Source organism: Hemiscyllium ocellatum, chromosome 50 (genome assembly GCF_020745735.1).
Source record: "Hemiscyllium ocellatum isolate sHemOce1 chromosome 50, sHemOce1.pat.X.cur, whole genome shotgun sequence".
Classification (NCBI taxonomy): domain Eukaryota; kingdom Metazoa; phylum Chordata; class Chondrichthyes; order Orectolobiformes; family Hemiscylliidae; genus Hemiscyllium; species Hemiscyllium ocellatum.
In genome coordinates, this window is record NC_083450.1 from 6,793,470 (window position 1) to 6,808,521 (window position 15,052).

General features: G+C 46.1%; 1 protein-coding gene across 1 annotated transcript in view; it reads left to right on the plus strand.

The window, feature by feature from the left end:
* The first annotated feature begins 264 nt into the window (after positions 1 to 264).
* The window catches only part of dcst2 (DC-STAMP domain containing 2), a 67,560-nt gene continuing 52,772 nt past the window's right edge, over positions 265 to 15,052 (plus strand). Inside the window, 4 exon segments of the mRNA XM_060820649.1 lie at positions 265 to 769; positions 2,050 to 2,220; positions 3,508 to 3,609; positions 5,223 to 5,417. Coding sequence (XP_060676632.1) covers positions 265 to 769; positions 2,050 to 2,220; positions 3,508 to 3,609; positions 5,223 to 5,417 — 973 coding nt within the window.

A 15,052-nucleotide genomic window follows, 5' to 3' on the forward strand; every position in this document is an offset into this window, starting at 1 on the left:
CAGTGCTGAGGGAGTGGGCGCTGTGGGAAGGTCAGTGCTGAGGGAGTGGGCGCTGTGGGAGGGTCAGTGCTGAGGGAGTGGGTGATGTATTTATTTATGATTCATTCCCATGAACACAGAGGCCTCTCGAGTGCCGGTACCGTGCGGATTGGTTGAACTGGCCTCCCACTCCGGGAATCGGTGGTGGGTGACAGCGATGGGCGTCTCTCTCAGTGTGACGGTGATCGTCCGGGAGTGATCCGGTCCACTGCTGAACCCGGCGAGATGCCCACTCGGAATAAGATCCTCCGGGCCGCCTGGAAGGGGCTGAACCAGAGCCAGGCCCAGCCGTGGAAGGAAGCCCTGAGGCTCCTCATCCTGAAGTGGATCTACATCGTGACCGGCCGGCCTAGGAAGGCCCGGTTTACCGTCTACAAGAGGCGGCGCGCTCAGTTGTGTTTCGAGTCCTGCTGCCCCTGCTGCCCCGAGTTGGACTGCTGGAAGCGGGCGGACGAGTTGCTGGGGACGGAGACCAGGCCTCGGCCTACTCAGCAGGCCCGGATCACCGAGGACAATGTGGCCAAGGAGTGCCTGAGGAGCACCGGCGGCCTGCTCTTCGGCCTGACCTTCACCAGCGTCTTCGGCCTCTTTGTCCTCTTCATCCAGGAGTATAACCTTTGGTATTGCCTGGTCAGCACCATCACCGTCGCCGTCCTCCTGGGATTGGGCATGGGCCTGTCGGCCAAGATCCGTGTCAATGTTCTGCTCATGGTACCCCACATCTTCACCAGTGAGTTATCCCAGACCTCCCCTCCCCCAATCCCCAGACACCATCCACTTCCCTCAACTCCTCCGGCTTGCCCAGTGAGTCCAGAGGGGGGTGTGACGCTGTGGACTTGATGTACCCGATGCCAGGCTCTGCCCTCTTCTGTGGGAGCGAGTACCCCATTCTCCCCCTAAATCCCTGTGGGAATGGGTCCCAGATTCTCCGCCCACTACCCATGGGAGTGAGTCACCCATTCTCTGTGGTACACAAGGATGTACAGGTTAGGGTGGATTGGCCATGCTAAATTGTCCCATAGTGCCCAGGGATGTGCAGGTTAGGGTGTATTGGTCATGCTAAATTGTCCCATAGTGTCCAGGGATGTGCAGGTTAGGGTGGGTTGACCATGCTAAATTGTCCCATAGTGCCCAGGGATGTGCAGGTTAGGGTGGATTGGCCATGCTAAATTGTCCCGTAGTGCCCAGGGATGTGCAGGTTAGGGAGGATTGGCCATGCTAAATTGTCCCGTAGTGCCCAGGGATGTGCAGGTTAGGGAGGATTGGCCATGCTAAATTGTCCCGTAGTGCCCAGGGATGTGCAGGTTAGGGTGGATTGGCCATGCTAAATTGTCCCGTAGTGCCCAGGGATGTGTAGGTTAGGGTGGATTGGCCATGCTAAATTGTCCCATAGTGCCCAGGGATGTGTAGGTTAGGGTGGATTGGCCATGCTAAATTGTCCCATAGTGCCCAGGGATGTGTAGGTTAGGGTGGATTGGCCATGCTAAATTGTCCCATAGTGCCCAGGGATGTGCAGGTTAGCGGCATTAGTCAGGGTTAATTGTGGAGTGTTAGGGTCGGGGATTTGGGCCTGGGTGGGATATTCTCTGCCAGGTGGGGGTAGACCTGTTGGGCTGGAGGGCCTGTTTTCGCACCGTGGGGGGATTGTTTGGTTTGAAACAATGTAGGCCGAAAGATCCCGTCAAGCAAGGCAACAGGTGATCAACTCAACAGGCCCGGAACGAGTTGTTGAGGCCGAGGTTGTGGGGGGGTGGGGTGGGTTGAGGGGCAATTAGTGACGACCGATAGTGGCCTCTCCCCCCTTCCTCCCCCTCCCCTCGATCTACGATGAGTTACGTGTCTTCAACAAGTTGCTGAAGGAACTGGGCCTGACAATGTTGGTTTGGACGGTTTCTCTGATGAGATAGTTGACATATCTGTTGTTTTAACCCCATCTCTCCACCCCACCCCCTCCCCCACCGTCTCCTGACCCCCCCCCACAACCCCCCCAACCCCACCCCCGACGCCCAGAACAAGGCAAGTCCTTCCTCTTGGCGCTGGCCTTCGGCCTGACTCTGGAAGGGCCTCTTCAGAACGTCATCGTCAACTTCACCCGAGGTTCGGAGTCCATCGCTTGTGGGGCAGAGCTGGCGCTGAACCAGACCAGGGACCTGCTCGAGAAGGCCAAGGAGCCACTGGTCGGTGAGAAGCCGGGCCGCTCGGGTCGGGCAGAGCCATGGGACAGCACGGGGAAACGGGGCCGAGCGGACTCCCGCCAGAGCCACTCGCAATCTCCTCCCGCCACTCCCCCTGGGAGCAATCTGCCCGACACCCGCTCTCTATCTCTGTCACCCCCTCCAGCCCCCCACACCCCCTCCCTATCTCTGTCACCCCCTCCATCCCCCCACACACCCCTCCCTATCTCTGTCACCCCCGTCCAGCCCCTACACCCCCTCCCTATCTCTGTCACCTCCTCCATCCCCCCACACCCCCTCCCTATCTCTGTCACCCCCTCCAGCCCCTATACCCCCTCCCTATCTCTGTCACCCCCGGCAGCTCCTACACCTCCTCCCTATCTCTGTCACCCCCTCCAGCCCCTACACCCCCTCCCTATCTCTGTCACCCCCTCCAGCCCCTACACTCCCTCCCTATCTCTGTCACCCCCTCCAGCCCCTACACCCCTCCCTATCTCTGTCACCCCTCCAGCCCCTACACTCCCTCCCTATCTCTGTCACCCCCTCCAGCCCCTACACCCCCTCCCTATCTCTGTCACCCCCTCCAGCCCCCCTATACCCCCTCCCTATCTCTGTCACCCCCTCCAGCCCCCCTATACCCCCTCCCTATCTCTGTCACCCCCTCCAGCCCCTACACTCCCTCCCTATCTCTGTCACCCCCTCCAGCCCCGACACTCCCTCCCTATCTCTGTCACCCCCTCCAGCCCCCTACACCCCCTCCCTATCTCTGTCACCCCCTCCAGCCCCTACACCCCCTCCCTATCTCTGTCACCCCCTCCAGCCCCCCTATACCCCCTCCCTATCTCTGTCACCCCCTCCAGCCCTACACCCCCTCCCTATCTCTGTCACCCCCTCCAGCCCCCTATACCCCCTCCCTATCTCTGTCACCCCCTCCAGCCCCCTACACCCCCTCCCTATCTCTGTCACCCCCTCCAGCCCCCTACACCCCCTCCCTATCTCTGTCACCCCCTCCAGCCCCTAACACCCCTTCCCATCTGTGTGGGGTGGGCTCAGGGGAGGGGGGAATAGGATGGTCCCGGGGTCTTCGGTGAGTGACCAACCTCGAAGATCCCAGCGGGAGACCGGAGTGGAGTGGGGGAGGGGGAGAGGGGAGCGGACCCTCGAACATTGACCCGTCCCGCTCGCCGCCATTACCCACGATGCCACGCCAGCTGCTGTGACAGGGTTGCTCCTGGGCCAGAGGCCTTGTCGTAACCACCTCTCTCTCTCTCTCTCTCTCTCCTTTCTCCGCCAGCCGCCCTCGATAACATCAAGACCATCGCCCGCAAAGCCAAGGGAGTCGGGGACCGCGTCAGGAAGTTCTTCGTTTCCATGAAGAATTCTATTCGGCACATTGGTACAGCACAGCCACCAACACCCCCCAGGGACAGGGACAGCACGGGGTTAGATACTGAGTAAAGCTCCCTCTACACTGTCCCCGCCATCCCAGGGACAGGGACAGCACGGGGTTAGATACAGAGTAAAGCTCCCTCTACACTGTCCCCACCATCCCAGGGACAGGGACAGCACGGGGTTAGATACAGAGTAAAGCTCCCTCTACACTGTCCCCCCCATCCCAGGGACAGGGACAGCACGGGGTTAGATAGGGAGTAAAGCTCCCTCTACACTGTCCCCTCATCCCAGGGACAGGGACAGCATGGGGTTAGATACAGAGTAAAGCTCCCTCTACACTGTCCCCCCATCCCAGGGACAGGGACAGCACGGGTGATATATACAGAGTAAAGCTCTCTCTACACTGTCCCCTCATCCCAGGGACAGGGACAGCACGGGGTTAGATACAGAGTAAAGCTCCCTCTACACTGTCCCCCCCATCCCAGGACAGCACAGGGTTAGATACAGAGTAAAGCTCCCTCTACACTGTCCCCCCATCCCAGGGACAGGGACAGCACGGGGTTAGATACAGAGTAAAGCTCACCCAACTCTGTTAAACTGAACGTAGATCTTGCTCTACACAGCCCCATCATGAATCCGGTCAGTGGGACTGCAATGGGCTGATCGGCCTGTGCCCTCTCTGAGATCTTACAGCATTAATTCCCATGGAAGTAGAAGCAATGACCCAGAGTATTAATCCTCAGACCCTTCCCCCATGGGGACCATTCCTTCTATCCCAAGCAGAAATGATCATTTTCCAAGGCGGAAGTTTTTACGACAGGCCTGAGAACTCCCAAACCAAGCAGCTCAATTTACATCGCCGTTGGTTACGGGCAGCACGGTGGTTCAGTGGTTGGCATCGCCAGCTCACGGGTCCAGGGACCCGGGTTCGATCCCACCCTCGGGCCGACTGTCTGTGTGGAGTTTGCACATTCTCACCCCTGTGTCTCTGCGATTTCCTTCGGGTGCTCCGGTTTCCTCCCACAGTCCAAAGATGTGCAGGTTAGGGTGGATTGGCCATGCTAAATTGTCCCATAGTGCCCAGGGATGTGCAGGTTAGGGTGGATTGGCCGTGCTAAATTGTCCCATAGTGCCCAGGGATGTGCAGGTTAGGGTGGATTGGCCATGCTAAATTGTCCCGTAGTGTCCAGGGATGTACAGGTTAGGGTGGATTGGCCATGCTAAATTGTCCCATAGTGCCCAGGGATGTGCAGGGTGGGGTGGGTTGGCCATGCTAAATTGTCCCATAGTGCCCAGGGATGTGCAGATTCGGGGTGGATTGGCCATGCTAAATTGTCCCATAATATTAAGGGTTGTATAGGTTAGGTGCTTTAGTCTGGGGTAAATATATCATTGGGGAATGGGTCAGAGTTGGCTAATCTTCCGAGGGTCAGTATGTACCTGTTGGGCCGAATGGACTGTTCCCACACGACAGGGATTGCAGAATGGAAATTCTTGTGTCAACGTGTCACGGTGTAATGACACAGACCTGCCCGGGGTGGCGCTGCCGGGCCGGGATCGCGCGAATGTTGGGCCGAACAATCTCCGCCTCCTTTTTGTTTGTTTCGAACCAATCAGTGAGGAGCTTGCGGAACATCCTGCACTGGATCTCCCAGATCGGCGTCATGTGTAACAAGGAGCTGGGGGAGCCCTACAAGAAATGCATCAAAGTCTTCGACGATGCCATCAACCACTGCCTGTCCCTCCTCAGCATCTTCGGTTTCCTCTGCTACATCGTCAACGTCGTCAAGCCCCTCTGCGGGTTAGCCACCGGTGAGCACCATGGGCCGGGGGGGGAGCAGGGAGACAGCCGGTCTCTCCTCAGACAGGCAACTGCGATCATAACAGGAAGGAAATAGTGATCATAACAGGCAGGCAACAGTGATCATAACAGACAGGAAATAGCGATCATAACAGTCAGGTAATAGTGATCATAACAGGCAGGAAATAGTGTTCATAACAGTCAGGTAATAGTGATCATAACAGTCAGGTAATAGTGATCATAACAGGCAGGCAACAGCGATCATAACAGACAGGAAATAGTGATCATAACAGACAGGTAATAGCAATCATAACAGTCAGGTAATAGTGATCATAACAGGCAGGCAACAACGATCATAACAGACAGGAAATAGTGATCATAACAGGCAGGCAACAGCGATCATAACAGGCAGGAAATAGCGATCATAACAGACAGGTAATAGTGATCATAACAGGCAGGCAACAGCAATCATAACAGACAGGAAATAGTGATCATAACAGGCAGGAAATAGCGATCATAACAGACAGGTAATAGTGATCAAAACAGGCAGGTGATAGCGATCATAACAGGCAGGTAATAGTGATCATAACAGACAGGTAATAATGATCATAACAGGCAGGAAATAGCGATCGTAACAGACAGGTAATAGTGATCATAACAGGCAGGAAATAGTGATCATAACAGACAGGTAATAGTGATCATAACAGGCAGGTAATAGCGATCATAACAGGCAGGCAATAGTCATCATAACAGACAGGTAATAGCGATCATAACAGACAGGCAATAGTGATCATAACAGGCAGGTAATAGCGATCATAACAGACAGGTAATAGTGATCATAACAGGCAGGCAATAGTGATCATAACAGGCAGGTAATAGCGACTATAACAGGCAGGCAATAGTGATCATAACAGGCAGGTAATAGCGATCATAACAGACAGGTAATAGCGATCATAACAGACAGGCAACAGCGATCATAACAGGCAGGCAATAGTGATCATAACAGACAGGTAATAACGATCATAACAGACAGGAAATAGTGATCATAACAGACAGGTAATAGCGATCATAACAGACAGGTAATAGCGATCATAACAGACAGGTAGTAGCGATCATAACAGACAGGCAACAGCGATCATAACAGACAGGTTATTGCAATCATAACAGACAGGTATTAGTGATCATAACAGACAGGTAATAGAGATCATAACAGACAGGTAATAGTGATCATAACAGACAGGTAATAGAGATCATAACAGACAGGTAATAGTGATCATAACAGGCAGGTAATAGTGATCATAACAGACAGGCAACAGCGATCATAACAGACAGGTAATAGCGATCATAACAGACAGGTTATTGCAATCATAACAGACAGGTATTAGTGATCATAACAGACTGGTAATAGCGATCATAACAGACAGGCAATAGTGATCATAACAGACAGGTAATAGTGATCATAACCGACAGGCAATAGTGACCATAACAGGCTGGTAATAGCGATCATAACAGACAGGTAATAGTGATCATAACAGACTGGTAATAGTGATTATAACAGACAGGCAATAGTGATTATAACAGACAGGTAATAGCGATCATAACAGACAGGCAACAGCGATCATAACAGACAGGTAATAGTGATCATAACAGACAGGCAACAGCGATCATAACAGACAGGTAATAGTGATCATAACAGACAGGCAATAGTGATCATAACAGACAGGTAATAGTGATCATAACAGGCAGGTAATAGTGATCATAACAGACAGGTAATAGCGATCATAACAGACAGGTAATAGTGATCATAACAGGCAGGCAATAGTGATCATAACAGACAGGCAACAGCGATCATAACAGACAGGTAATAGTGATCATAACAGACAGGTAATAGCAATCATAACAGACAGGTATTAGTGATCATAACAGACTGGTAATAGCGATCATAACAGACAGGCAATAGTGATCATAACAGACAGGTAATAGTGATCATAACAGACAGGCAATAGTGATCATAACAGACAGGTAATAGTGATCATAACAGATAGGCAAGATGCGATCATAACAGACTGGTAATAGCGATCATAACAGACAGGTAATAGCAATCATAACAGACAGGTAATAGTGATCATAACAGACAGGCAATAGTGATCATAACAGACAGGTAATAGCGATCATAACAGACAGGCAATAGTGATCATAACAGACTGGTAATAGCGATCATAACAGACAGGTAATAGTGATCATAACAGACAGGCAACAGCGATCATAACAGACAGGTAATAGTGATCATAACAGACAGGCAATAGTGATCATAACAGACAGGCAACAGCGATCATAACAGACAGGTAATAGCGATCATAACAGACAGGTTATTGCAATCATAACAGACAGGTATTAGTGATCATAACAGACTGGTAATAGCGATCATAACAGACAGGCAATAGTGATCATAACAGACAGGTAATAGTGATCATAACCGACAGGCAATAGTGATCATAACAGACAGGTAATAGTGATCATAACAGACAGGCAACAGCGATCATAACAGACAGGTAATAGCGATCATAACAGACAGGTTATTGCAATCATAACAGACAGGTATTAGTGATCATAACAGACTGGTAATAGCGATCATAACAGACAGGCAATAGTGATCATAACAGACAGGTAATAGTGATCATAACCGACAGGCAATAGTGATCATAACAGACAGGTAATAGCGATCATAACAGACAGGCAATAGTGACCATAACAGACTGGTAATAGCGATCATAACAGACAGGTAATAGTGATCATAACAGACAGGTAATAGTGATCATAACAGACAGGTAATAGCGATCATAACAGACAGGTAATAGTGATCATAACAGGCAGGCAATAGTGATCATAACAGACAGGCAACAGCGATCATAACAGACAGGTAATAGTGATCATAACAGACAGGTAATAGCAATCATAACAGACAGGTATTAGTGATCATAACAGACTGGTAATAGCGATCATAACAGACAGGCAATAGTGATCATAACAGACAGGTAATAGTGATCATAACAGACAGGCAATAGTGATCATAACAGGCAGGTAATAGTGATCATAACAGACAGGCAACAGCGATCATAACAGACTGGTAATAACGATCATAACAGACAGGTAATAGCAATCATAACAGACAGGTAATAGTGATCATAACAGACAGGCAATAGTGATCATAACAGACAGGTAATAGCGATCATAACAGACAGGCAATAGTGATCATAACAGACTGGTAATAGCGATCATAACAGACAGGTAATAGTGATCATAACAGACAGGCAACAGCGATCATAACAGACAGGTAATACCGATCATAACAGACAGGCAATAGTGATCATAACAGACAGGTAATAGCGATCATAACAGACAGGTAATAGCGATCATAACATGCAGGTAATAGTGATCAAAACAGACAGGTAATAGCGATCATAACAGACAGGTAATAGTGATCATAACAGGCAGGTAATAGTGATCATAACAGACAGGCAACAGCGATCATAACAGACAGGTAATAGCGATCATAACAGACAGGTAATAGCAATTGTAACAGACAGGTATTAGTGATCATAATGGACTTGTAATAGCGATCATAACAGACAGGCAATAGTGATCATAACAGACAGATAATAGTGATCATAACAGACAGGCAATAGTGATCATAACAGGCAGGCAACAGCGATCATAACAGGCAGGAAATAGCGATCATAACAGACAGGTAATAGTGATCATAACAGACAGGCAACAGCAATCATAACAGACAGGAAATAGTGATCATAACAGGCAGGAAATAGCGATCATAACAGACAGGTAATAGTGATCAAAACAGGCAGGTGATAGCGATCATAACAGGCAGGTAATAGTGATCATAACAGACAGGTAATAACGATCATAACAGACAGGAAATAGTGATCATAACAGACAGGTAATAGTGATCATAACAGACAGGTAATAGCGATTATAACAGACAGGCAATAGTGATCATAACAGACAGGTAATAGCGATCATAACAGACAGGTAATAGCAATCATAACAGACAGGTATTAGTGATCATAATGGACTTGTAATAGCGATCATAACAGACAGGCAATAGTGATCATAACAGACAGATAATAGTGATCATAACAGACAGGCAATAGTGATCATAACAGGCAGGCAACAGCGATCATAACAGGCAGGAAATAGCGATCATAACAGACAGGTAATAGTGATCATAACAGACAGGTAATAGTGATCATAACAGACAGGCAACAGCAATCATAACAGACAGGAAATAGTGATCATAACAGGCAGGAAATAGCGATCATAACAGACAGGTAATAGTGATCAAAACAGGCAGGTGATAGCGATCATAACAGGCAGGTAATAGTGATCATAACAGACAGGTAATAATGATCATAACAGGCAGGAAATAGCGATCATAACAGACAGGTAATAGTGATCATAACAGGCAGGAAATAGTGACCATAACAGACAGGTAATAGTGATCATAACAGGCAGGCAATAGTGATCATAACAGACAGGTAATAGTGATCATAACAGACAGGTAATAGCGATCATAACAGACAGGCAATAGCGATCATAACAGGCAGGTAATTGCGATCATAACAGACAGGTAATAGCGATCATAACAGACAGGCAATAGTGATCATAACAGGCAGGTAATAGCGACCATAACAGGCAGGTAATAGCGATCATAACAGGCAGGCAATAGTGATCATAACAGACAGGTAATAGCGATCATAACAGACAGGTAATAGCGATCATAACAGACAGGCAATAGTGATCATAACAGACAGGTAATAGAGATCATAACAGACAGGTAATAGTGATCATAACAGGCAGGTAATAGTGATCATAACAGACAGGCAACAGCGATCATAACAGACAGATAATAGCGATCATAACAGACAGGTTATTGCAATCATAACAGACAGGTATTAGTGATCATAACAGACTGGTAATAGTGATCATAACAGACAGGCAATAGTGATCATAACAGACAGGTAATAGTGATCATAACCGACAGGCAATAGTGATCATAACAGACTGGTAATAGCGATCATAACAGACAGGTAATAGTGATCATAACAGACAGGCAACAGCGATCATAACAGACAGGTAATAGTGATCATAACAGACAGGCAATAGTGATCATAACAGACAGGTAATAGCGATCATAACAGACAGGTAATAGCGATCATAACATGCAGTTAATAGTGATCAAAACAGACAGGTAATAGCGATCATAACAGACAGGTAATAGTGATCATAACAGGCAGGTAATAGTGATCATAACAGACAGGCAACAGCGATCATAACAGACAGGTAATAGCGATCATAACAGACAGGTAATAGCAATCGTAACAGACAGGTATTAGTGATCATAATGGACTTGTAATAGCGATCATAACAGACAGGCAATAGTGATCATAACAGACAGGCAATAGTGATCATAACAGGCAGGTAATAGTGATCATAACAGACAGGTAATAGCGATCATAACAGACAGGTAATAGCGATCATAACAGACAGGTAATAACGATCATAACAGACAGGAAATAGTGATCATAACAGACAGGTAATAGTGATCATAACAGACAGGTAATAGCGATTATAACAGACAGGCAATAGTGATCATAACAGACAGGTAATAGTGATCATAACAGACAGGCAATAGTGATCATAACAGACAGGTAATAGTGATCATAACAGACAGGTAATAGTGATCATAACAGGCAGGTAATAGTGATCATAACAGACAGGTAATAACGATCATAACAGACAGGTAATAGTGATCATAACAGGCAGACAATAGTGATCATAACAGACAGGCAACAGCGATCATAACAGACAGGTAATAGTGATCATAACAGACAGGTAATAGCAATCATAACAGACAGGTATTAGTGATCATAACAGACTGGTAATAGCGATCATAACAGACAGGCAATAGTGATCATAACAGACAGGTAATAGTGATCATAACAGACAGGCAATAGTGATCATAACAGGCAGGTAATAGTGATCATAACAGACAGGCAACAGCGATCATAACAGACTGGTAATAGCGATCATAACAGACAGGTAATAGCAATCATAACAGACAGGTAATAGTGATCATAACAGACAGGCAATAGTGATCATAACAGACAGGTAATAGCGATCATAACAGACAGGCAACAGCGATCATAACAGGCAGGAAATAGCGATCATAACAGACAGGTAATAGTGATCATAACAGACAGGCAACAGCAATCATAACAGACAGGAAATAGTGATCATAACAGGCAGGAAATAGTGATCATAACAGACAGGCAATAGTGATCATAACAGGCAGGTAATAGTGATCATAACAGACAGGCAACAGCGATCATAACAGACTGGTAATAGCGATCATAACAGACAGGTAATAGCAATCATAACAGACAGGCAATAGTGATCATAACAGACAGATAATAGTGATCATAACAGACAGGCAATAGTGATCATAACAGGCAGGCAACAGCGATCATAACAGGCAGGAAATAGCGATCATAACAGACAGGTAATAGTGATCATAACAGACAGGCAACAGCAATCATAACAGACAGGAAATAGTGATCATAACAGGCAGGAAATAGCGATCATAACAGACAGGTAATAGTGATCAAAACAGGCAGGTGATAGCGATCATAACAGGCAGGTAATAGTGATCATAACAGACAGGTAATAATGATCATAACAGGCAGGAAATAGCGATCATAACAGACAGGTAATAGCGATCATAACAGGCAGGAAATAGTGATCATAACAGACAGGTAATAGTGATCATAACAGGCAGGCAATAGTGATCATAACAGACAGGTAATAGTGATCATAACAGACAGGTAATAGCGATCATAACAGACAGGCAATAGTGATCATAACAGGCAGGTAATAGCGACCATAACAGGCAGGTAATAGCGATCATAACAGGCAGGCAATAGTGATCAAAACAGACAGGTAATAGCGATCATAACAGACAGGTAATAGCGATCATAACAGACAGGTAGTAGCGATCATAACAGGCAGGCAACAGCGATCATAACAGGCAGGCAATAGTGATCATAACAGACAGGTAATAACGATCATAACAGACAGGAAATAGTGATCATAACAGACAGGTAATAGTGATCATAACAGACAGGTAATAGCGATTATAACAGACAGGCAATAGTGATCATAACAGACAGGTAATAGCGATCATAACAGACAGGTAATAGCAATCATAACAGACAGGTATTAGTGATCATAATGGACTTGTAATAGCGATCATAACAGACAGGCAATAGTGATCATAACAGACAGATAATAGTGATCATAACAGACAGGCAATAGTGATCATAACAGGCAGGCAACAGCGATCATAACAGGCAGGAAATAGCGATCATAACAGACAGGTAATAGTGATCATAACAGACAGGCAACAGCAATCATAACAGACAGGAAATAGTGATCATAACAGGCAGGAAATAGCGATCATAACAGACAGGTAATAGTGATCAAAACAGGCAGGTGATAGCGATCATAACAGGCAGGTAATAGTGATCATAACAGACAGGTAATAATGATCATAACAGGCAGGAAATAGCGATCATAACAGACAGGTAATAGTGATCATAACAGGCAGGAAATAGTGACCATAACAGACAGGTAATAGTGATCATAACAGGCAGGCAATAGTGATCATAACAGACAGGTAATAGTGATCATAACAGACAGGTAATAGCGATCATAACAGACAGGCAATAGTGATCATAACAGGCAGGTAATTGCGATCATAACAGACAGGTAATAGCGATCATAACAGACAGGCAATAGTGATCATAACAGGCAGGTAATAGCGACCATAACAGGCAGGTAATAGCGATCATAACAGGCAGGCAATAGTGATCATAACAGACAGGTAATAGCGATCATAACAGACAGGTAATAGCGATCATAACAGACAGGTAGTAGCGATGATAACAGGCAGGCAACAGCGATCATAACAGGCAGGCAATAGTGATCATAACAGACAGGTAATAACGATCATAACAGACAGGAAATAGTGATCATAACAGACAGGTAATAGTGATCATAACAGACAGGTAATAGCGATTATAACAGACAGGCAATAGTGATCATAACAGACAGGTAATAGAGATCATAACAGACAGGTAATAGTGATCATAACAGGCAGGTAATAGTGATCATAACAGACAGGCAACAGCGATCATAACAGACAGATAATAGCGATCATAACAGACAGGTTATTGCAATCATAACAGGCAGGTATTAGTGATCATAACAGACTGGTAATAGTGATCATAACAGACAGGCAATAGTGATCATAACAGACAGGTAATAGTGATCATAACCGACAGGCAATAGTGATCATAACAGACTGGTAATAGCGATCATAACAGACAGGTAATAGTGATCATAACAGACAGGCAACAGCGATCATAACAGACAGGTAATAGTGATCATAACAGACAGGCAATAGTGATCATAACAGACAGGTAATAGCGATCATAACAGACAGGTAATAGCGATCATAACATGCAGTTAATAGTGATCAAAACAGACAGGTAATAGCGATCATAACAGACAGGTAATAGTGATCATAACAGGCAGGTAATAGTGATCATAACAGATAGGCAACAGCGATCATAACAGACAGGTAATAGCGATCATAACAGACAGGTAATAGCAATCGTAACAGACAGGTATTAGTGATCATAATGGACTTGTAATAGCGATCATAACAGACAGGCAATAGTGATCATAACAGACAGGCAATAGTGATCATAACAGGCAGGTAATAGTGATCATAACAGACAGGTAATAGCGATCATAACAGACAGGTAATAGCGATCATAACAGACAGGTAATAACGATCATAACAGACAGGAAATAGTGATCATAACAGACAGGTAATAGTGATCATAACAGACAGGTAATAGCGATTATAACAGACAGGCAATAGTGATCATAACAGACAGGTAATAGTGATCATAACAGACAGGCAATAGTGATCATAACAGACAGGTAATAGCGATCATAACAGACAGGTAATAGTGATCATAACAGGCAGGTAATAGTGATCATAACAGACAGGTAATAACGATCATAACAGACAGGTAATAGTGATCATAACAGGCAGGCAATAGTGATCATAACAGACAGGCAACAGCGATCATAACAGACAGGTAATAGTGATCATAACAGACAGGTAATAGCAATCATAACAGACAGGTATTAGTGATCATAACAGACTGGTAATAGCGATCATAACAGACAGGCAATAGTGATCATAACAGACAGGTAATAGTGATCATAACAGACAGGCAATAGTGATCATAACAGGCAGGTAATAGTGATCATAACAGACAGGCAACAGCGATCATAACAGACTGGTAATAGCGATCATAACAGACAGGTAATAGCAATCATAACAGACAGGTAATAGTGATCATAACAGACAGGCAATAGTGATCATAACAGACAGGTAATAGCGATCATAACAGACAGGCAATAGTGATCATAACAGACTGGTAATAGCGATCATAACAGACAGGTAATAGTGATCATAACAGACAGGCAACAGCGA